This window comes from Leptidea sinapis, chromosome 9, assembly GCF_905404315.1.
Source record: "Leptidea sinapis chromosome 9, ilLepSina1.1, whole genome shotgun sequence".
NCBI classification, from domain to species: domain Eukaryota; kingdom Metazoa; phylum Arthropoda; class Insecta; order Lepidoptera; family Pieridae; genus Leptidea; species Leptidea sinapis.
Genome location: NC_066273.1, coordinates 6,718,057 through 6,743,561, shown reverse-complemented (window position 1 = coordinate 6,743,561; position 25,505 = coordinate 6,718,057). Strand labels below are relative to the sequence as shown.

Here is a 25,505-nt window from a genome sequence, read left to right as displayed (position 1 = left end):
ACAAATTCAAGAAATATATTAAAGCTTCTTTGACAAAGAAGGCTTACTATAGTATACTAGATTATGTATAGAGGATAATGATGTATGGGGTCCTCTCTGGTTCTGGCCACCTGAAATTGTATAATATTATATTAAATAGACTAAGTTGTTATATGAATTAAAAGATGGGCTGGGAGTTTCTTTTCAGTTCTTCTACCCATGTCATAACCCCTTTACGAACGTATAGTTTCATGACGTTTAAAGACATTGACGCTGAACAAGTGTTGTTGCAAATAAGGGACGAGACGAGCAGCAGGTTCAGCTGATGGTAATTGATATGCCCTGCCCATTACAATGCAGTGCCTCTCAGGATTCATCAGTGGCACTCCAATTGCGCTTGTCACCTTGAGATATAAGATGTTAAGTCTAATTTGTATATAATATAACAATAACATATTTAATGTTATTGTCTCTCCCTATGGCAAATTAACATATTTCTACTTCTTTTTCTATTGGACCGTGGCTAAATATCGATAGTGTAGGAAAACCTGCTTCGCATGACACAAGATGTGGCATAGTTCACTGGGCTGACGGTGAACCTCCAGTTCCTAGTGAAGAGTCACATGAAGACGGAGAAGACCCATATATTACAATAGATATTGCTAAGCTTTAGTATGATAATTGTAAATATCTATATTTGTTTCTGCGAGCAAATTAATAAAATGAAAGTCGGCACCAGTCTTCACTCTTCAGCTTCAGTTTGGTGGACTGGTGCCAGTATAATTGTAATCTACATTTTTTTGGATTATTTGAAGCTTATTGCATTAAGTAATCATCGAAAAAATGCATCCGTATTCAAAAAATAACGAACCAATTGGAATGGAACTTTCGGGATCCACCCGGGATATACTCAAGGTGAATGTCAGTAGGTTGAGGCTCTTCTTCGTGACACGCTTGGCAGAGTGGTAGTGGTCATCACGAAGTGACATCTTTTGGGACAGATTTGATTCGCCACTTTTCCCTACTAGCTGACAGCCTGGCACTCTCGTTCAATGGACCGCCCACAGCAGACTTAATTTGATCGGCATGTGGGCATCCTTCCTTCCTCGCCTTCTGGTGCCCACTTGAAAGGCGCTGGGTGGACTCATTCTCGCGCCGGGAGACGCAAAGAAACGCATTAAAGAATAGTTATATGCTAAAAAGTATAAGTAAGTAAAAATAACAGCAGTGTTAAAAACCAGCGATTGCTTCAATGTTTACCTTTTTCACATTATTTCAATTACGTAAGGCCCAAGAGCTGTGTTACGCGATTATATAGTCGATGGTGAATTGAAATCATTCGAGTCGTTTTTGAGTTTATACAATACAAACCAAAATTCATATATAGATAGAAATAAATATTTCCTCTTTATAATATAATATATAAAAAGAGATCAATTTTTCAATCTACCCCAAAAAGCAGTGGAATGTATTTCTTGTCAATGTTTTAGAAGGAAAAGCTTATATAAGACTGTATGGTATTTACCTTAAGTGATATTAAGGCTTGGGCAGAAATTAAAAATAAATGATTAATATGGTTAAAATAAATATTTAAAATGACTTTTACAACTGCTGGCGATTATCTTGCGCGTAGGTAATGAATGTTATTTTATTTTTAAAAATCTCTTTCCTCATTGATATTACCTATTCGATTTTGAAAAAATAAAACAAAAGTAATTAATCTATGAATTTATATCATCGGTTGTGATATTGATTGACTATATTTGATATAAATGAGATATATAAATACATGTTAATTACTTGTATCGAATACTTCGAGCGCACGACATGGCTACTATTTATACTTGTAATAAAATGTCAAATCTTGTCTAATATAGAACTAGTCCAGACCGTAGGGACTAACAGCCTAGCGAAACTCTTGACACGATTGTATGAAACGTGCAGTCATTGATAGATTGACAATGACGACTATAATCTTGTAAAAAATGGAGATAGTCGAAATCCACTACGTTTTAAGCAACTGTTCGCTTTCAAACTTAGCCGGATTATACTTCGGAGCAATCGCAATACTGTAATAACTGCACGTTTCATTCTAAACTAAATTTCAATTTTAATTAGGCAGTCCCGTCTCTTATTATGTAGTATTTACATCCTCTTTGGGGACCAATTGTCTGTAACACATCAGAAAGTTAGTGTATTTAAAGAAATGTTGTATGTTCCCAAAATTCTATTAATAATAGGTACTTCCCTCGTCATATTATCTCGGTCACGGATGACCCAGTTTTCCATCAAATATTAATCATTTCGTACATCTATCAGGACGGGAGGATAAATTGCGATGGCAGATTAAACAAATGCTCGCAAACGTCTTTCACGATCTTGAAATATGAGAACGCCTTTGTATTTTGTCAGTGGTTTGAATTCGGTGCCTTTCACCCTGACCGTAAACTAACGAGCATTAATATTAAGTTTTAATAAGATCAAGTTTTAATATCAGTCTCGCTTAAAATGATATTAATATAAAGGTCTTGTAAACTAGTTTATATCAAAGAAATGTTACAAATATAATGTAATAATAATAAAAATGTAAAAAAAGCGTGCGTACAAAGTATACATGTCAGGAGTGAAACCTGCATTGTGCATAAACCTCTTAACTGCATATGAAGTCCTGGTACATGTTGCTAGAATGACAAATGATTTCAACCGCTGTGAAAGACATTACCATCACCGCTACCATATTTATGTTCTCCTGGTGTCTATGTAGTAATACGCCGTGCGAATGACGTCGGAATATATGTATTACGGTATACTCGCGTCATACATAAGACAATATCTTCTTCAACTATGATCGCCTGGTACCAAAACACTGTATAATGCTTCTCATCTCATTTTCTCCCATCTTTGAAATTATGTGTCTCTTTTTACTGTCGCTTTTTCGTTTCACCGACTTTAAAATCACAACGATGGTAAATAAGTTTTCATATTATATTATAATAATATTGTAAGGAAATCACGTGTAGAGCTAACTTAGAAAGAAAATAAATCGTATGGACATAAGTGAAACAGAATTTATAAATAGATTTCGCCATAACAAAGACGCCATAGAAAAGCTTTCGTATTCCTTTATAAGCAGCTCCAACAAAAGACTAAATATAAAATCCACGTACAGGAATTTCCTCGCGGAAAATAGTTTAGCCAACATTACCCACCTGTGCTTGTTTCATTATATTAATGCACTATGATGGTCTAGGATGTAAATAATTTTATCAACACCCTTTAAATCCTCTATTAAAGATTCTGAAACAGTTAGCTTATTGCTAACATTAAAACACCCAATGTTCTAATAAAAATTACATCATCCAAAAGAGTGTTGTAATGTTGTACTGAATTTCATAAAAACACTCTTATGTTTTTTTTTTATCCTTTCATGCGCAAAGAGTTTCAAAAGACAGCCACATTCTACTTGCTCGATGCCTGGTATCTGTATGAATTAAAAAAAAAAGAACATTTTCGTTTACGCGCGTTCCACACTAATAGCGCTTTATCGATAAACCCACATTCGTGTTTTAATACCCCTTATTACACAACAGTTGCATAAATAACTATTTAACCCACACTCAATAGTTAAATATTTGCAGGTGATTCTGATTATCTGCAGCGGCTCTGGTGAAAGGCAAAGATTCCAAAATGCGTTGATGGTGATGGAGCCTCAGCATATAATTACACAGCTGCTCATGCAAACACTAGTGAAGCTATTGAAAATACATTTATTATGCGTTGTTTACGTAAACACTGCAAACTACATTATGCACCAGCGAGATATGAAATAATAACAACAGCTTGCTGTGTGTTGCACAACTGAGCTTAACTTAGCAACTTAGCTTTCAACATAACTTATTAAGAAATCCAAAATCAAAACATTTAGATATCATTCTCTGATGTTATTTTGAAGAAACATCTTTTTTGTATATAATATTTAACTTTTATTTATATATTTGAAAAACACGACTAAAAAAAATGCTTTTATATGACCCGACTGCTCAAGAAATAGGGTTATAGGTTTTGAGAGTATGTATGTGTATAGTTCTGAACGGCTCTATGGATTTTAGCTAAGTTGCTAGATTCGTATTTACTATGAAAGCTACACTGGGTATAACAAAATAAAAAAAATCTAAATTTGAGCGCCAAATTCAAATTTTTGGCATGCTCTGTGCAGCCTGAACGGCTCGATGTATTTAAGCTTTAGAGGTGTCGACTTTCTTGTTTTAGGGTTTCTTATTTCCAAATTTCACAGAAACGCAGTTGGGTCTTTTAGTTTTTCAAATAACCGTTTTTTATAAGATAAAAATCTTTATTTTGCATAAACCTAACAACGGCAATTATCTGTATCAATTCTTCTTAATCAGACAACAATAATTATGCTGGCTGAAGGGCTTCTTCTAGTGAAGACTAGTGATATAACCAGCAGCCCTTTTAATTTTAGCACAAACACAAAAACATTTCAAACCAAACTTGAATTACAGATAGCGTTATTTATATAGAAACACAACATTAAAATTGGAAGGATTGAGCTGCTTTTCATGTATTTATTTATTTATTTACAGGAGAAACTGTCTCTCACAATTAGTAGAGTATGGCTTCAAAGAAAACTACTTTTCATTTATATGTTAAAATTTTTGTGGCATAAAAACAAGATGACGACCGATTCTCAGACCTTCCAAATATATCGTACATAAAATTTATCGTACTACAACAGTTATTATATTCGATTGTCATCTTGCAACTCTATTGCTTATCTGTTGATGGAATAGAATAATATTAAAATCGCGATACCAAAGTAGGTGTCGATCGCAGATGGGCGAAAATTTGAAGTTGTGTGTAATTTTTTAATGCTGAATAAATAAGAAATAAAATAACAATAAAATAAATAATACATTGAAAAAAAAAAAACTATTTTTAGTTGAATTTTATATAAAGCGTGCTTTTTAGTTTTTTTTAACTATTATTTATTTTTCATTTTTTAGTTAAATTTTCTATAAAAGCGTATTTTTAAAACTATTAAGTACTTTAACATCAATTCCTGCTTTATCGACTATAGATGAAAATTATATAAATTAACAAAAATCATATTTTGAATAATTTTATCAAATTAGTGTAATGTCATCGGTCCTCGATAAATCTACAAAGTTTGAACGTAATCTAGCTGTTTAAAGTGGGTCAAAATCGCGCCCAAAGTAGTCGGTTACAAACATCCAAACATACAGGTGAAGCTAATATAAAGCTTTTAAAAATTGTCAAAAAAAATAGAAAAAAAAAAATACTTAAGTGTGGATGACCCTTATCATTTAGGGGTATGAAAAATACCCGATCTACACACAAATTTTCAAACAAATTGGTTTAGCCGTTTCGACATGAGAATTTTATATATAAGATTAAATATCCTTTAATATTAGTTACGTTTAAACAAACTTTCATTGATTATGTCTATTACTTACTGGCAGTTATAGTCCGTTAGTGTTATTACAAATGGTATACAAAATCAATAAACCATGTGATATTATTAAGAAACTTAAAAATATCATATGAATATTCACTATGTTTTGTATTCCAATTCGTTACGCGTCACAATTCAAGCTATTTTCACTTACTTGCTAATGTAATAATTACATATCGATCACATCGTAGTTCGACAATATTTGCTCAAATATATAGACAGTTTTACTTGACTTGCCAAGGAATACTATAATCATGTTCCAGCGGAAATTAGTACGGAAATAGACTGCAAAACGAACTTGTGGTAGAGAACTTTACGTTTTCCAGTAACAGGGTTTCCATTCGGAGAAAACATTCACCATTTTTATAGTTATTTTCTTTCTTAGATTCTCTAAATTCTATTGGAAATATTAGTAATAAAATAAATAATAATTAATTTTTACCAGTGGGAGGCTCCTTTGCACAGGATGCTAGATTATGGGTACCACAACGGCGCCTATTTGTGCCGTGAAGCAGTAATGTGTAAACATAATTGTGTTTCGGTCTGAAGGGCGCCGTAGCTAGTGAAATTGCTGGGCAAATGAGACTTAACATCTTATGTCTCTAGATGACGAGCGCAATTGTAGTGCCGCTCAGAATTTTTGGATTTTTCAAGAATCCTGAGCATTGTAATGGGCAGGTCGTATCAATTACCATCAGTTGAACGTCCTGCTCGTCTCGTCCCTTATTTTCATAAAAATAAAATAATACTTTAACTAAGTGTGTTCGATTGTTTTTAAATACATAATAGTATCTAGCTTAAACAAGATAACTTTGGTAAAGTTAGCTGGGAATTATTTAAAAATGTATTAAAGATTTAATAATAAATGTAATGCAAAAATATGCGTCGATTTCTAATCCAAGTTTTTATAATAATCCACTAGAGTTTTAAAGGTGGATAAAGTAATTGTTTAATCCGAACCCTTAATCCCAAGAATAGTCCAGAAACTCAACCGAAGCGTGCTGGGTGCGATCGTGCTGTTACATAATTGTAAATTATCTGAAGTCATGCGCAAAATTAACAACAGCTCATCAGTAATACATCAACAAACAATCTTTAATCACATCATGTACGGAGAACGCACTGGGCGGAGAGAACTCGCCTACTAATACGTACAGGACTGATAATGCCATATGTTTCTTATTGTCTGATCAATATTCATCTCTAATTCTTCGCTAGAAAGATTTTATTTTAACGACAAAGACTCACAGAGCTTGTAAATTAGTATCTATTAATTAAATATTCTTTATAATCTGTTTCATTTTTATTATTTTGATATACATGTATGGTACACATATATATTCCCTGTAGCAGACAATAAGTGAACACATTCAACGATGCGATACACTCACCTACTTGGTACTCCCGCTATGTATGGCAGGCGTCACTTACGGTACACGTCACTTACCATTGCGATAGGCACTTAATTAATACATAGGATAAAACTCTCTCCTTCCCACAAGCACACAGCCGGTGTGAGGTTCGAGTCTCCTTAGGAGACGCCCCGCGACTGTTGTTGCGTAGTCTTTGCGGACTCCACGGCCCACGTCCTACTTCGCTGTGAAAGCCAGGGCTGCTAACAGCACAGAGGAGGTTTTAGTCGGTATGGGGCGTCCTCTTACGCGGACACTCGAGTCCAACATATTACGCCCCGGAACGGTATACGTAACAGTATTTCCTCCTCTCAAAAAAAAAACACTTCAAACAATAAGCTATGTAAAAATAGTGATAAGAAATATATGATTTTTATGTTATATGTCAGCTCCATAGTTACTTGGAAGGAAAGCATGGCCTCTAAAAAGCTTGTTTACGCAATAAGGCAAGATAGCAAGTTACCGACTGCAACTATATAGAGAACAAATTCGGCGTCAGATTAAGTACTTTTATCGCCTCTGGGCGGGAGCTCTCCAGTACAAGCTCTTTCCATTTGACCGCATACAACGAAGAGCGGCTAGATTCTATGGCGTTGGGACAGATGCGGGGTCCCTCTGCAATTTCTAACCGCATAGGTCCTGCAACCGAATTCCACACCGGGACAACAAAATGCGAAATTTCACTCACATCACGTTGATATCTAGCATTCCACAACCACGCTTTTCAAAAGAAACTTTTATCTGCGTGTGCCGGAACTACTTCGGAAACAATGCGACACCTTCAATCTTGGACTTTACTTCCACGTCAAAGGCCGGTAATGGAGCTATTGAGAATCCTCTTTTTCCATCACGACAAACGAACACGTCTCCCACATGCTCGTTTTTCAAAGAAAGCTGCGAGAAAGACCCAAATGTCAGGACCCGGTGACCCGCTGCGATGTAATATATCGCATGTGAGTTTAAACATTGATGAATATTGAATCAGACATGCGGAACAGCTACAAGCGCGCAGTCAATGAACACCACTCACCTCCGAACACACGAATGCCGTCGCACACAATATGCTAATACGGTTGAGTAATGGTGACGTATGCTAAATAAAATTAATGAGGGATTAGAAACAGCGCCAACAAAGTCTCGAGTCACGCCGAGATCAAAGTATTGAACAGTTTATACTGTAATAAATAGTTTGGAGCAACAGTATCCTAATGAAATTGAGTAAAGTTTATTCCAAATCATGTTTACCTCCACTTTTAGCTTTTAGCGAAAATGAAATGCACAGCTTGATTATGGGTACCACAACGGCGCCTTTATCTGCCGTGAAGCAGTGATGTGTAAGCATTACTTTGTTTCGGTCTGAAAGGCGCCGTAGTTGGTGAAATTACTGGGCAAATGAGACTTAACATCTTACGTCTCAAGCTGACGAGCGCAGTTGTAGTGCCGCTCAGAATTTTTGGGATTCTTCAAGAATCCTGAGCGGCACTGCATTTTAATGAGCAATTACCATCAGCTGAATGTCAAGCTCGTCTCGTCCCTTACTTTCATAAAAAACAAAATCAGGGATAGAACATGGAACCCATCATAATTTTTTCATAAGGAATCACCACCCAGTCATTTAAATGTATAGGTGTAGATATTTATAAATTCAACATACAAAGTTTTAATTTTCGTGGAACAAACTTTGAAGGACAAAGACTACACCAAGCGACCATAGTAATTAATTAATATCCTGTTGCCACGTCGACATAAATTATTTAAATAATCCTAGAAATGGGCTCTTAACTATAAGTATTAAAAGATAACCAAATAATATAACCAACAAATAAATAATAACGTACCTACCTACTAATTATTTAAAGTTTCAAAAACAACGATCTCAAATCTAAATGGAAAATTGTAAATGACACCTCTTGAGAGATAAAATTCATCAATCACTCATTTACTTCATCAAGTAAGGAGGCTCTTTACAAGTTCAGTACCACCCACACGCCGAACGCTAATGATCTCAAAGAGCCTCAATGAAAATGAGTTCAAATTGAATTTGGGCCAGAATGACTGGATAACACTAGAAATAAGGGATTTCTTGTAACTAATACTAGTAGGCTTCATAAGATACATAATAGCTTTAAGGGTAAATGTATACACTTTCATAATAAAGTCCCAGCCACTGTTTAGGAATTATCTATAAATAAATTTAAATGTATTATTAAAAAATTACTGTGTCGTAAATCCTACTACTCCACAGCTGAGTATCTAAGTGATCCTAGTGGGACTAGATTATGATTATTTAATAGCAATGACAATAGAAAATAGCCCAAAAAAAAAGAAAGCTGGTAGAGTTTCCTGCGCCGCTTATTCTTAATCTCAGAGCGCCATTTGTTTCCGAAGTGGTAGTAGTGTCTAGTATTTTAGAAATGACATCAAAGTAAATTTTAAAGGTATCAATTTCGAGAAAATAAATGCCTTTTATGCCTTTTTATAGAACAACCTGAGTTTTAAAAAGTATTTGTACAAGCTGTAGCCGTAGGAACGTACTGAGAGGACGTAAACCTTTTATCCTGGCGTGATTCGATAAGCGTTCACTTTAGCCTTCCCTCGGGTGTACAACACAATTTTCGGGGAAATTCCCAGACACGTGACATTTAGTAACAACTAGTTAACAGGGTCCTCGCTGTACTGGGTGACAATTTCACTTCTAGGTCACTCAATAGAATGATTTGTGATTCGATTGTTATGGGATGCAAGCCTATCATATCGAGATTTACCCGATCGTTATTTCGCCTGCTAATTTATCGAAGGGAAAACCTTGCTTAGGTTCAACAAATAAAACTGAAAATAAAATTTTATGATCGACGGTTGAGCAGGTTATCAACTGTAAAGTAGATCCTGTAGATGAAGCCACAACCTGAGAGTGGAACAAAGCATACAAGATATTATAAACGATACGTCACTCGAACGGTCGCGGGTACAAGTCCCGCATCGTTCAAAAAATTTAATTTACTACAGATACAGCTATTTCGGTCAAGGGATCAGCCTAGCTATCAAACTTGGAAATGCCACCAGTATTCTTGGTACGCTAGGAAGGAATCATTGAGAGCAAAATTCAAAGAAATTAACATCTTGACTGTTGCTTCTCAATATTTTCTTGATAATGTAATGTATGTTCATAGGCACATAAGTGAATTTGCTAGAAACTGTCATAACCATAATGTTAACACCAGGAACAAACAAACTTATAATGAAAAAGTTCAAGACAAAAGTATTACGTTATTCAAAAGAATTGTTAAAAATCGTTTGTGTGGTAAAGGTAACTAACTATACCATAAATGACTTTCTGAATGATACCACAAATTGGGAATGGAGCGACCGTCCTCAGGCTATTAAATAATAAGTTTAGTTGTACGATGTACTTTGTAAACATATTTTTTGATGAAAAAAAAAGCCCGTTGAGTTTGTTGCGCCCGTTCTTCTCAGACCTGAGGCATTCATTTTGGAATGGGTGGTAGTTTTTTGACTTTCAATAAGTGTGTCACATCCTATTTTGAATAAAAATATTTGAATTTGAATTTGCTTCCGGTAATGATAGTTTTAATTTAATGTAATCATAGTATTGTAACTACATTTGTAAGATTTGTTTTATTTAAATAAATTCACATTATATTTACAGATTATGTACTACTTATAATATTTCATTTCTGAGTTCAAGTATTTATGCAACACAAAACACACGTACCCTGTAGACTTTACCTCCGGACTTACCATGATCCTAAGAGAGAACTCTAAAAGGAATCTGAGAGGAATCTCCGAATAGTCCGAAGTTAGTATTTCTTAATATGTTTAATTTAACATGAAAGAAATAACAGTTTATTAAAAAACGGACTTACAAAACTTAAGACAAATAAAACACTATCATATTTAGATGGACATTATAAATGATCGTGGATAAATAAAAAAAAAGATTTTAAGGCTCAATACGCCATAGTGAATATACGCCATAGTGAAAATACGCCATAGTAATCAATACTCAGCCATAACTTGTTTCAAGGACCTTGGCGTATTAACATACGCGAAAAATGTGTAAAACAATTACGAACAACAGCTGTTCACACTGATGTCACCTTTATTATCACTGCGAAAACTGCAACGTACAATATATTTAATTTTCCACTACTGCGACGCATCTCACGAGCAAAATTCATTGATTCAATAACATAACATTAACATTCAAACATAACACATTTTGTCGCAGATTGTTGAGACACAACATAATTGAATTGGTGTTTGGTGTCGAGACACTTGGCCCGTGGGGCCCGGATGCGCGGAGAATATACAAAGTACTATCTTCTCGCCTCAATAAGGCTACTGGAAACCCAAGCGCTGGCAGATATTTCGGACAACGGATCAGCCAAGCTATCCAACGCAGAAATGCTGCCAGTAGTTTTAATTCAATGTAATACAGTAAATATAGTTATGAGATTTATTTTATTTTTCAGTCAGATGCAATACATCATTATTATAATATCACAAAGTTGAAATATATTTGAAGTAAAAACTTTTATAAGGGAGATTCGCTCGGTGAATGTAGCACACACAAGTGGTCTCATCATATGCACAGAGAATCGGCGCAAGATTCCATCTGATGCACGATAATGCTCGCGCTCATACAGCTAGGGCCACCAGAGAAACCCTAGAGGAGGCCCTGGCCTGCAAACAGTCCGGATCTCAATCCCATTGAACACATGTGGGATTTACTGAATTGCAGTGTTCGAAGCACAAACCAACCCGTGCACAATGAAAGACCGCTAATAAACATTCATAAAGTTAAAATATATTTGAAGTAAAAACTTTTATAAGGGAGATTCACTCGGTGAATGTAACACACACACACACACACACACATATATACTTATATATATAAGTATTTTGTATTTTATTATATTATACATACAAGCATCTAATAGTTGCCGTAATAAAAGCTATTGTTCTTAGGATCTGTTCGGAGTGCGGTCTTATCTAGTTGGAGCGCAGCGAAGACCAATCCTTAATCTAAGACTAAAACCGACTTACGAACTGTATGTTGGAAAAATATAATTTATTTTTGCCCTTGTTACCTTATATTCTTTAGAACGTTATTTTATTTTCACGAAGTACCTATCCAAGTAACAAAATCTAAGGTATAATATACCAAAAATCAAATTATTGCTCAGTCTGAATAAGAATATTTGAATTTATTTTCTAGTATCGTATAAAACGAATCCCGCGGCCTGAAAAATAAATGAAACAGCTACAAATCCTTCACATCTGAAGCCTACCGTAACAGAAGTAACAACATTGCTAATTTGTTATTTCATGAATGTATCCTTTGATTTATTATTCCCTGGTACTTTATAAACAACTTCGCTTTAAATGGACGTTATTTTGTTATTTCTAGTAAGGCTACATGAATTGGATAAAATTAAGTGACATAATGAAAATATTGGAAAGGGTACTCTTATTTTTTACAACCTTAAATTATACAATGGCAACAATATTGATTGCTTTGCAAGTGGTCGTAAGATCTGCCCGATGTGGCTGCCGATATAATAAAAAACGAGTTTAAAGGCTTGTTGTTTCTTTTGATTGGATTTATTTTGATGTTTTAAAAGTTTAATTTGGAGCTTCAAGGAAGCAAGGTCATCATCAGCCGGAAGACTTCCACTGCTGGACAAATGCCTGCCCCAAAGATTTCCACGACGGACGATGGGTCCTGCGTTGCCCTTATACAACGTATTCCTGCAATCTTGACCAGATTATCGGTCCATCTTGTGGGGGGCCTACCAACACTGAGTCTTCCGCTGTCCGTCGTACTATGTGGTCTGCCCACTCCAGTTTCGCGATCATTTGGCTATGTCGGTGACTTTGGTTCTCAAGCATCGTGGTATGTTAATAGGTAGGCCCAAGACGCGGGCAAAGTTAGTTGGAACACATACCGTTTATTCCACACTTTATAAGGTAGGTTGTGATTGTTCTAGTGGTGGTGAGTATATGCTGCAGTGGTCACATACCATTAGGTGACCCGTATGTATGTTGGTTTCTCCTTTTCAATAAGTTGTGATGGCGGAATGAATGGCCAGTCTAAATATTGCTGGACCACGAGGCTCACCCCGCTGACAGCCAATAGAAGACTAAAAGTTATGACTCTTGAATTATAACTTGGATGGTTTACTATAAAACTGCCATGAAACCCTGATGCACCCATTTTTCAAAACTTCAAGATTGTACAGATTATGACTTTTTTGATTCAGAATTATTTAATGAGTTCCAAATCTGATTAAAAATGTGCGTTTGCTAACGTTACACCTGATCCATTTCTTCTGAGAAGTGTCATTCCAAATTTATTCTTATTAATGTAGGTAGTTAATACAAGATTGCGATATAACAAAACGAAAACTATATAATGAAACGATCGCTGACTCAAGATCAACAAAGTCAGTAAAGTACACACGCACTAAACCAGACAGCGATACGGCACGGCTTACACACACACTGAACAGTGTAGACACATCCGTACGCACAGCACACATGCACAACACAAGCACAACCAAACAAGTATCAACATTCCGAGCCGACCGATATGTTTACATATAATTATTATCAACTGGGGACCCCCATTATCAGTGACCTCCCGGTTCAGAGGCCGAAATTGGTACACATGTTAACTGTACTGTAAGATACGCTACGATTAATTACAGGCGCCTTTATGTACTTGGGATATTTAGGTTATAAATTTTATCAAAATCTGTGTAATAACTTATGAATTTGTCTCGTATTTATTGGGGAATTGTTTCATGTCAAAACGGCTTATCGCATATGAGAGATGAGTATTTGGCTGTATTAAATAATGTAACTCGAAGGATTTTTTTATTTATTACAGCAAAATGAAATAAATAATACTAAATGAACGAACTGGTCTCGTTTGTCGAATGGTAAGTGTATCTGATGGCATGCAATGACGTTGCTGGTCACGTGACACATTATTTATAATACAATTCGAATATTTTAATGATGAATTGAGACGAGGCAACGAATAACAGTGCTGCGATTTAATAGTAGTGAGTTGTATAATAATAATTGCGGTAGTAATCATTTGCTATAAATTGATGATGAATGAAACTGTGGTAGTTTCAATTCTTATACACGGGCTCCAAGGAGTGCGGATCTTACAATTGTAGAAGGGGTTGGTAATTTAAACGCAATTAAAATTGATATATGTGTATTTTAAAGTTTCTACTAATAATAATTATTATAATAACTGACTCAATACAATTTGGGCAGCGTTACCCCTTAGAATTCACAATAAGTAATGTCTACTCGAACTTAGCGCTCTGGCTTTTTTAGGGCACGACAGTCTACCGTAGTGATGCTACCAACTGTTAGTTGGCACTACTGTAGTGTCAACTTACTTAACACGAATCAAGTTAACTAAATATCTGAATATTATATGCTATCATAGTTATTTCTTATTATAGTGGTAATTATATAAAATAACATTACTAACACAGTAAGTAGTTTAATAAATGTAATTATTAATTGGGATATCTTATGGCAGTTCATGACGTTGGTAGCGCTTGTTAACACATCAAGCTGACACAATTTATAAAGTTTTATAATGAAGGCAAGTTAACCTACTGCCTAACATTGCTTGGATAATGTGCTTGGTCAAACTTAGCTTAGTTATAATATACAGTGAGGGCAAATAATGACGATTTACGAATGTTCAAGTTGCAAAAAATATTGTCATTTTCCAATTTTCTCAATGCTCAAATTAGAGGTATATTAGTTAGATTTACCTTAATAGTAATTAATTGCAGTTACACTTCAGTAAAAGGCATCGGGGGTGCCAAGTGGTTGAACCCGTGATTATTCTGCTTGTAACAGTATCGAATAATCAGTATCTCCTCGAAAATCGTCACGTTACGGAGAATATTACGACAGTGGCTTACTTTAGGCGTTATTAGTTGAATATGATCATCAAAAATTAAAAATGGTGTAAGGGATCAAAGTTCAAACTTACTAATTCAAATATAAGCTCCTTCTCGTCCAACTGTTTGAGCTCGTGTCGCGACCGTCGCTGAGGTCTGGAGGGGGTCGCGTGTGGCTGGTCACCCAGGAAGGTGGGGGTCCCATCCACAGTAGTGACCAGAGGCTTCAACAGACCGCCGCGTTCAAACTCGTGTGCTGATATCTTCCTGTGGACAAGTTACGCTAAGTTCATTTTAACACCACAACCACGTTAATACACAATAGCAAGATTTAGGTTAAAAATCATTTTACATTTTTTGACCAGACTCGAACCTACTAGAATCAGCCTAGCGAAACTCTAAGCAAAATGCGATTCACTCGATTGTATAAAACGTGCAGTCATTGATAGATTGACAGACGACGGCTATAATTTTGTAAAAAACGAAGATAGCTGAAATCCACTACGTTTTAAGCAACTGTTCGCTTTAAAACTTAGCCGGATTATACTTCGTCGCCAATCGCCATACTGTAATTACTACTATTTCAAACTTATGTCAAATCACTGCAAGTTTCATACTAAACTAAATTTCAATATTTATATAGGCAGTCCCCTTATTATGTAGTATTTTCATCCTCTTTGCTGACTATGTAGAGCCACATAATATGAGATAACATATCACATTATTTAAAAAGTGTTTACTGCCTAATTACAACTTGTTTAGAATAATTTAACAATTTATTATCTGAATTATTAACAATAACCATTTTAAGCATAGTCCATGACCACTAATAATTTCTTTTGATTATTATACATAACATGATATAATATATATTATTATATATATACTTCTAAGCGTATTTATCTTTCATTGTATTTAATCGAATTTGCATCTCAGATATTCGATATAATGTTATGTATTGAAGATACCGTCTTTGTAGAATGTGAGCATCGCCGAAAATAATTGGGAGGTGTTCAGATTTCCAGTTTTAGAATTAAAGCGATATTATTATACGTCCATGGCCTTAAGTTATTTCTAAGACATAATATTGATGTACACCGATTAGTCTGAGATTTTTCACTGGTACCATAAAAATTTTACATAGTTCGGCCCAGTAGTTTTCATTTCTGAACATTTTTGTACACCTCGACGATTTAATTGTTTTTTGTGTACGGCTTTTTAGGAGTTTTCATTCAGGTTGATTATATATTATAATTATTAACTGACACTAAAAAGTAAAAAATAAAAATAAACTACGTTTAAAAAAATCGACTTCAAAAACTGAAAAGTATCAAATAACTTAAAATTTAATTTAATACACCTTTACCTTTAATATTAATAAAATAATATGTATGTGCTACGAACATATTTTAACATTATGACGTGGCATTTGACAAAAGGATGAAGATAAACACTTTGTTGACACTGCTTAAACGGTTATATTAGACATTATCATACAAATTGTCCAACTAATTAAATTAAATGATAAGCTATGACTAATTGCCAACACTGTCCATTAACTAGCTTATATATAATTGGGAAATCCCATGAGTTGACTTCTGCTAATTAGTTCGCATTAATTAATCTTCAAATTCCGCATAATCCGCACATTACAATATTATCGGACATGCCGGGTAAGTGCACGGTGTCATCCCTAGGCGTGTAGGGCTGTCGCAATTATCACAGACTGTGTTTTTACGATTTCCACAATACCGTATATTGATAAATTTAAATAGGTAAACTAATATTAACCGTCCATTACTCCTACCGAAACTATCCTTTAAGGCGACACTAAATGCCAGCGACCTTGAGCGATATGAGTTCACGGCTGTCGGTCCGCCAGCTATGTAACAAAGCCAATATTTTCAAAATTCTTGCGTGGAAAACAGTTTATATGCTTACAATCCTCGTTATTCACTACTAATCTGAATATATTTCACCTACACAAAAAAGTACAATCTATAAGAATAACTTTTCTGAGAGAAGTACCAAAAAAATGCGTCACGCCATGCCAAAAAACTTGTTTAACTTCAAAGAAAAGTGGTAGTTCAAAAAGTCTCGGCAGTGTAAACTATAACCAACAGCAAGCATTAGCAACCTACAAATAAGACTTAAGGATATGTGTAACAGGATTAAGTAGTGTTCATAGCTCGAAATGCTATACTTTCACCACAAAACTTGTCTAAAAACACCATGTTTGCGTGTTTTCTGCTTACTCTTCGCCTTAATGTCGGCTTCGCTCGCGTTGATATCCATAAATAAGTGTCAACTATCATTGAAATGAAAATAAAATATTTTCTATTTTTTTCTAACCAAGATCTTTTTTTAATGTATTGATTGGATTGCAGAGTGGAATGCTCGATGGGGTTGAAGAATAGTATAGATATAATTAGTGAAAAAATAGAGTTTAAATAAATAACTAACCGTAAAACGGTTTTTCCACCTTTACTTAGGGCGACCTACTGGGCGTCGCCATACAAGTCCCGAGTATGCTTTTCTCAGTCCACGATTCTCTCCCATGCGTTCTACGTGGCCGAGCCAGCGGAGACGATTGGCGTTCTTTTTGACTCTCCATACCCCATTTTCAGACAGGATGGGGCCTATTATCTTACGTAGGATCTTTCGCTCTCTAGATCTACAAGTAGTTTGATCAACTCCGTTAGCGTAAGTGTTCAGGCTTCCAAAAGAGCCTTCTACTAGTTAACTTTTGTTGGGAAAATTGGAAATAATTGACTGAAAAGTTTAGAAATAAGTGAAACCACTTACTGTTTGAACTTATCGTATATAGAAGAGTATGAACATTACCTGACGGGTGTAGTCGCCCCAGAGCCGGAGCCAGCTCGGGATGGAGACGCGAGCTCGGCGCTGGGTGGCGTCGCATGTGACACCAGCCACGCATCCACCACTTGACGTGTCGCTTTCCTGTACACAAATAACACTCAACTTTACAAAAGACTACACGATGTTTGTGGATCTGTTTGGCGGCAGTTGAGATGCTTGACCGAGAAACCACGCGGAGATGAGGGCACACGAACAAACAGAGACATAAACAAGGAAGACGATGATTGAGTTAAATACAATCCGGGTAGTCGAAATGAAGAATACACGGTCTCCCGACATGACTGATACACCATATCATACAATTTAAACGTCTCCGACAAACAGATAATTACCAAAACAGATATATAGATACATGTGAAATGTGTTATTACTTAAATAAAACACTTTTAATGGATTAAAACGCGTGTAATATCAACTGCTTTTACATTAGATTTTTGCGTAAAAGTTACATTTTTATTTTATTAGTTTAGTAGACCTTTTCAGATCTCGTTTTCAGGGGGACTGCAGATGAAATGAGTCAAAGATAGTATTTGTCATAGTTGTCATTATGAAGTTTAGCGCCATTTATTGCCTCGGAGGTGGTATTTGCTGTAGACGGATGAAAAATGCGTATAAATCTTTTAAGTGTTTTATTTAAATGTGTAACACTCGCCGTAATCAAAGAAAATACCATGTGTTATTACTACTATTTTAAGTAAAATTAAAAATAAATAATGAAGAATATTTTCGTAACACATCTCCAAGACCGTTGCTGTGTCAGATATATCAGATGCTGTAACTATTGGTACTAAAGTTAGAAACTGAGCCCATAAATCTGAGGTAGAAATTGTAAACGTCGTCAAAGCATTTTCGATCGAAAATTAAGTAGGACTTTAACTATTAGGTGTTAACGTTTCATCCAAATTGTTTAATAAAAACAATTAGTAAATTTTAGACGATAGTTGCACCATAATAATTTGAATTGCACATTATCTTTTCGCAAACTTTAGGCATAATAAATAAGTATTTTAATCAATGTTATTAATATATTTTCCTCAGTAAGTAAAAACTATGGAAATATTATATTAATAATATGTAAACTGTGTCTCAATACTGTAAAACTTGGTAACTGACGCATGTTTACAACTTAACTAACTAAACATTCCACATACTTGGCTGGCCTTTACTTAACTTTGTGAAGTATGCTGGGATGGAACATTCGCGTGCCTAACTCATACGTGTCAATTAAGTTTAATTTACACATTACAACCAAAGAACAGGTATGTGGTAACTAATATATGAAACGAATACTCTTAACTGAAGCTTGGCTTTTCACAAATTTTTTGGACTTTCAATTGGATCATTTTCTGACACCAGTTCTCTTTACTTGAACTTCAGTGCCGGCTCGGTTTCATTTAATACCATACAAATCAGGCTCTGCAAGTCTTCACTTAAATAACAGTTTATAGACCAGGGCTGAAGCCTCTGAAAATGGTTTTACCAAAAATAATAGCTCAAAATGGTACATGTACATTAATGATTAAAAAAAAATATCAGATTCGAGATTTCTTCATTTACCGTACTATTTACATAATCAGAAAGTAGAGATTTCAACGAACAAAAAGCCCAACGATATTTTTATAAATGCTGATATTTTGACGTGATGATTTTCGATAGAAAATTAGGGTGTTTTTCGATATAAATTCAATATAAGGTGAGAAAATAAATAATTCAAATCAAAAAAGTTTTTACCAAATTTCATGAATTTTTTTTGTAAAAGAAAAAACAAAACCTAAAAATTTAACTTGGTTATTTCAACTTATCACATAAATATTGAGATTATGTGATAAAAGTTTATATACAAAAGTTGTAAATCATTTTAATTACCTACAACTTTGCTATTCAACTTTTTTCCATAGGACTTATAGTTTTACCGAAAATCGAGATAAACCGTTTTTTACCTTTAACCCGTCGACTTTTGTAGCAAGAGTTGTAGTAATGATAGATGGAAACACCAAGATAAAAACGCATCCTTAGCATATGTCTCCATTATAGTAAATTTCCTAAAATATCTTATACAATTACCAAGTCAAGAATTTACTTGCATACCTCGTAGAATATCCGAATGAAGATTTTAATATCTCAGTTAATAAAGTGAAATGCAATACGCCCAGAGCTTTGATTGCAAGCAGACAAGCTCCGGTAAACAAAGAATGCAATAAGGAAATGAATGAATTAACTTCTCAAGCCATCGCAGCTAGACAATCTCATAAAGTGTCCAATAGACGACGAGTGCGGCGAATACCGCTCCAGGCCGGAAAAGTACAGAATCCGTTGGTTGTAATAACTTTATTATAATAACGTAAATGTACTTTATAACCTATTGCTCAGGGCAATCTGTTACTAGCTAATAATAAAAAAAATATGTTACTAGCTGACATGACATACGTTGTTCGGTACATCTAATATATAAAATACTGTTTTTTATGAATGTTTCAATAATATTTCATTATACCAAGAATTATTTCGTAAAATATGCTCCTTGTTGTTATAACGAAATTGTTTCACAGAAGACCTGTCAAACGGTGCGTCAATAAATTATTTTATAGAAAATATGTGCGTACAAAGCAAATATGTGAAATAAAAATAATTATGGGTCTCAAATCGAAATAAAAACTATAAATTCTCTCAAGTTGGACTAAACTGCACTCCATAAAGTAATCTCTATTGAAATATCATGACTTCGTATAATTTTATTTTTGATTTAAAAGAGTGGCAATGAGTTTCTTGCTTCTTCTCATAAGCTCAACCCTTTACGAAGTAGCAGTTGATTCAATTAGAATTTTTTTTGACATACATAAGTGTCATTTCCGTGACCTACATGACTAAAGTGATTTTGATTTGATTTACATTTCTTATATAATACTTTGTATATTTTATAAATTTCTTGTGTGCGTGTGCTTGTCACTGAACTACCTCTTAAAAAGCCGGACCGATTTTGATGATTTTTTGTGAGTTCCAGTGAATAAGAGAATGGTTTAGATTCTCAATTCAGTCCATAAATAATTCTACTACCCATGTGTATGTTAGTGAACTCCTCCTATACGGCTGCACCGATTTTTCAAACTTAAGACGTGTGTACAATGTGTAGGGCAACGACTGTTCGGTCCGCTAGTACTTTATATATCTAGCCCATATGTATGGGGTGCACGTATTTACTATTGTAAGTAAGGCAAGGACAGTTAAAAGCTAAAATTACTGGGCAAATGAGACTCAACATCTTACGTCTCAAGGTGACGAGCGCAGTTGTAGTGCCATTCAGAATTTTTGGGGTTTTTCAAAAATCCTTAGCGGCACTGCATTGTAATGGCCAGGGCGTATCAATTACCATCTGCTGAACGTCCTGCTCGTCCCTTATTTTCATAAAAAAGTTCTAATATTATGAAATATAACTAAATTAACATATTTCATAAATTTGCCCAATGTATGAAAATTGATAATTTGCCATAATCTCTACGTCTTGGTAAAACTATGGTTTGGTCGATTCGTGACAATCGCACAACAATCCTTATGGGTTTTCATGTCATATGTACCACGTGAAAATTCTGTGAACAATTAAAATATCACAAAGTCATAAATTTAAAGCGTACCATGAACTTACTGTTAAACTACAATTATTATATTATGCAAACTCTGTTTTTGTTAACCGACTTCAAAAAAGGAGGAGGTTCTCAATTCGTCGGTATGTGTTTTATGTCAGTACTTTCGACAGGGTGAACCGATTCTTCCGGTCAGTACTTCCGATAATTCTTTTTTTATTTGAAAGCTGGTAATAATAACAATAATCGGCACTAGAATTATATTAATTAATTAGATTGTATAAAAATTCGCAATTATTTATGTACTTTTTAGTGCACATTGTATCTATTGTGTTGAAATAGTGTTTTTGAAGACGTTTTTTTTTGTTAATTTTTTCTTTCCATCGATACGGAACCCATGTTGAGGATTTTAGACTTGCCCTATTTTTAATTTCGGTATCTGGTGGTGTACAATGTACCTACAACCACTGACGTACAGCGATCACAGCTGGGCAATCCGATTGGCAAAAGTCGAGCGAAGCACGTATCTTTAATCCATACAAGAAATTGCAGTTTGTTTTAATTCTATATTGGGCCGAAATTATATTACCAGTGCGAGGCTCCTTTGCATAGGATACCGGCTAAATTATGGGTACCACAACAGCGCCTGATTCTGCCGTGAAGCAGTAATGTGTAAGCGTTACTGTGTTACATCTTATGTGACCAGGAGACAAGAGCCATTGTAGTGCCACTCAGAATTTTTGATATTTTCAAGAATCCTGAGCGGCACTGCATTGTAATGGGCAGGTCGTATCAATTACCATCAGCTAAACGTCCTGCTCATCTCGTCCCTTATTTTCATAAAAAAAAACATTTGATAATTATAATCAATATTCTACGAAACCTGTCTAGACAGTAATTATATTAAAATGTAATAAAAAAATTAAGATATTTTCGTCTGTATCGTATGAATTATCTTATAATTTGTTCATGAAATGTCTCAAAAATGAGAATTCTCGGACTTTGGACCATGCGACTGAACTTTTTACAGTAGGGCATTTTTTCTAGTCCGTCTGAATGTTTCACAGCATGTGAATCTTGATTAAATACCGAATAGTAAATTTATGATTTGATTTGATTGGAAAATAAAGATGTTACCAGTAGGAGGCTCCTTTGCGCAGGATGCCAGCAAGATTATGGGTAGGTACCACAACGGCGCCTATTTCTGCCGTGAAGCAGTAATGTGTAAACATTACTTTGTTTCAGTCTGAAGGGCGCCGTAGCTAGTGAAATTACTAGGCAAATGAGACTTAACATCTTATGTCTCAAGGTGACGACCGCAATTGTAGTGCCGCTCAGAATTTTTGGGCTTTTCAAGAATTTTTAGCAGCACTACGGGCAGGGCGCATCAATTACCATCAGAATGAATGTCCTGCTCGTGTCGTCCCTTTTTGTCACAAAAAAAATTATTTGATGTCGTTTATGTTTGGCAGCTCGAAATGGACCATTTTCGGATTATTCAGAAAGGAGGCGAAACAACGCGTTAATATAGTGTATGATGGAGAAAGATGCTCTGGAGTGAAATTCAATAGATTTCACTATCATATCTTTGTACATAACTAGAATAATACCGTGGTATGTTAATAGGTTATTGACATAAAAGTAGAACTAATTGTATTTGCAGTGTTTGTCCGTTGCAGTACTGCCACCACACCTGTATGTATCAGGGTCACGGGCCCAGTTTAGTGTTATCGGGGTCAAATAGAAGTACGTTATGCGTTTTAATTGCACCGTTTCTTCTCTATTCAACTGTTTCCTAGACGGCGGAAGTGATTAAATTAATAAAGTTACAAAAATATTAACAATTTTTATGTTTCGGTCAGACCATCTATGTTTATAAGGTATGGGTTATATTAGGCCATAGAGGCCCAGTAAAGAGTGGATGCTTTCAGATAACAGAATCAAGATAAGAACAGAGATCATATATGCTTTCACGTGAACCAGTACTGTCACTATTTTTTATTAATATGTTAAGATTATTGACTGGCCAATGAGCATTCAGTACGCCGCGCCCTTGGTGGACTCAATTGTTTTCATTAAAAAATATAGGGATCAGTATGTATTAGGGGTATACTGGGTAATAAGGTTCATAGTTGGGACTAATTGTATTATATTTTAATACTATCCAGGTAACGAAACTCTCTAATAAAAAAGTGATTCACACGATTGCATGAAACGTGCAGTCATTGGCAGATGACAACTATAATCTTGTAAAAAAAAGGAGATAGACGCAATCCACTACGTTATAAGCAACTGTTCGCTTTCAAACTTAGCCAGATTATACATTGTGGCCAATCGCGATACTGTAATTACTACAATTTCAAACTTATGTCAAATGTCTGCACATTTCATACTAAAATAAATTTCAATTTTTTCTAAGGCAGTCATCGCCGCCTCTCATTAAGTAGTATTTGCATCCTCTTTGATACTACCTAACAAAATCATCTAAATAATGTTACAAATATTAAAACCATAAGTCTACTTTACTTTAATTCCATAGACAATGTTGGTTCTCTCTAATCTGCCTCCTGACAACTTAACCTCCTCTTTGATCAGTAACGCGTTTAACACAAACGATCAGTAAGCCAGTGGATGTTCAATAGTTGCCCAGTATGGTTGCCTTCTAATACCATATCCGTACATTAACTGAAGTAATATGAGAAGTAACTGTAAATTCTATTAAAGCGCTTATTATGAAGACGTTTCGACGTTAAGACGTTTTATTTGTACGACCTAAATATAATAACAAGTAATATAACTGACCTTAAAAAATAATCATGGACGAACTCCTGGTTCTCGTCGAGCCAGGCTTCTGTGCGAGCACACTGCGCGTCGTAACAGGTTGGCGCGGGCATGCCCCCGCCCGCGCCACCTGGCGGTTCTTCTATACTCCGCAGCTGAAGACCTGCAACAACAGAGAACACATTCAGTACTGCAGTCGCTCACTTACAAGAAACATAACAAATAAATCGGCCGGAAGGTCACTGGAACACATCCTGCTCGAGGTTAAAGCTATTACTCGCTTTTTGAAACCAAAAATCCTTACCGTTCGCAAAGCATGGGTGTATCCTAGCTTGCGAGACATTTACACGTATTGTCAGTAAGATTTTAAGGTTTCTTTAAATTATTAAATGATAAATAGTAGTTAAAAAAAAACTAAAAAACACGCTTTTTAAAATTTTATATTAATATCAATTCCTGCCAAAACGATAGATGTAAATTATATGAATTAACAAAAATCTTATTTAGCAAATTGAAAATGGAATAATTTTATCTAATTAATGTATTGTCATCGGTTCTCAATAAATGTACGAAGTTTGAACGAAATCTAGCCGTTTAGAATGGGTCAAAATCGCGCCCAAATGAGTCGGTTTTAAACAAACATACATACAGGTGTGCAAACGGCTTTTATCTACACCCATGCTTTAAATCCTCTATTAAAGATTCTGAAACAGTTAGCTTATTGCCAACATTAAAACACCCAATGTTCTAATAACCATTACATCATCCAAAAGAGTGTTGTTAGTTGTACTGAATTTCATAACAACACTCCTATGTTTTTTTTATCCCGTCATGCGCAGAGTTTCAACATACAGCCACATTCTTATTGCTCGATGCGTGGTATCTGTATGAATTTCAAAAAAAGAACATTTTCGTTTACGCGCGCTCCACACTCCCAGAACGTTGCGCGCCGTAAAAAAAGTAGGTTATTCGAATCCCCGCCATTTTTCTTCGATATTTTATTGTTTTGTTTACAAAAAATGAGTGATTCATTTTAAAAGCTGCAGAAGAACATTATATTCGAATGAATTTTAATTATTGCACTATACAAAATGTAAATTACTACTAAAATAAATAATTGTTTCATTAATACTTAGTTTATTTGTATATAATCAGTAATGAATGATATTAGGTTACTACTAGGACTAGTGTTTTAATGTTAGCAGTAAGCGAACTGTTCCAGAAACTTTTAGAGGATTCAAATTGTGGGTTTAGATAAAGTCTTGTATGCAACTGTTGATAATTAGGTATTAAAACACTCATGTGATACTATTATCAAATCCACATTCGTGTTTTAATACCCCTTATTGCACAACAGTTGCATAAATAACTATTACATTAACCCGAAATAATTTGTAAATATGTTATCTTTAAGAGACAG

At 34.9% G+C, this 25,505-nt stretch overlaps 1 protein-coding gene across 11 annotated transcripts in view; it reads right to left on the bottom strand.

Moving 5' to 3' along the window:
- LOC126965935 (dual 3',5'-cyclic-AMP and -GMP phosphodiesterase 11-like) overlaps positions 1 to 25,505 on the bottom strand; it is a 282,867-nt gene that overhangs the window by 91,290 nt on the left and 166,072 nt on the right. For all 11 annotated transcript variants that reach the window (XM_050809740.1, XM_050809742.1, XM_050809741.1 and 8 more), the window contains 3 exons: positions 24,107 to 24,248; positions 17,691 to 17,807; positions 14,939 to 15,113 (listed from right to left, as the gene is read on the bottom strand). In XM_050809740.1, the coding sequence (XP_050665697.1) occupies positions 14,939 to 15,113; positions 17,691 to 17,807; positions 24,107 to 24,198 (384 nt within the window). In that variant the 5' untranslated portion in view covers positions 24,199 to 24,248. The remainder of the gene's footprint in view (positions 1 to 14,938; positions 15,114 to 17,690; positions 17,808 to 24,106; positions 24,249 to 25,505) is intronic.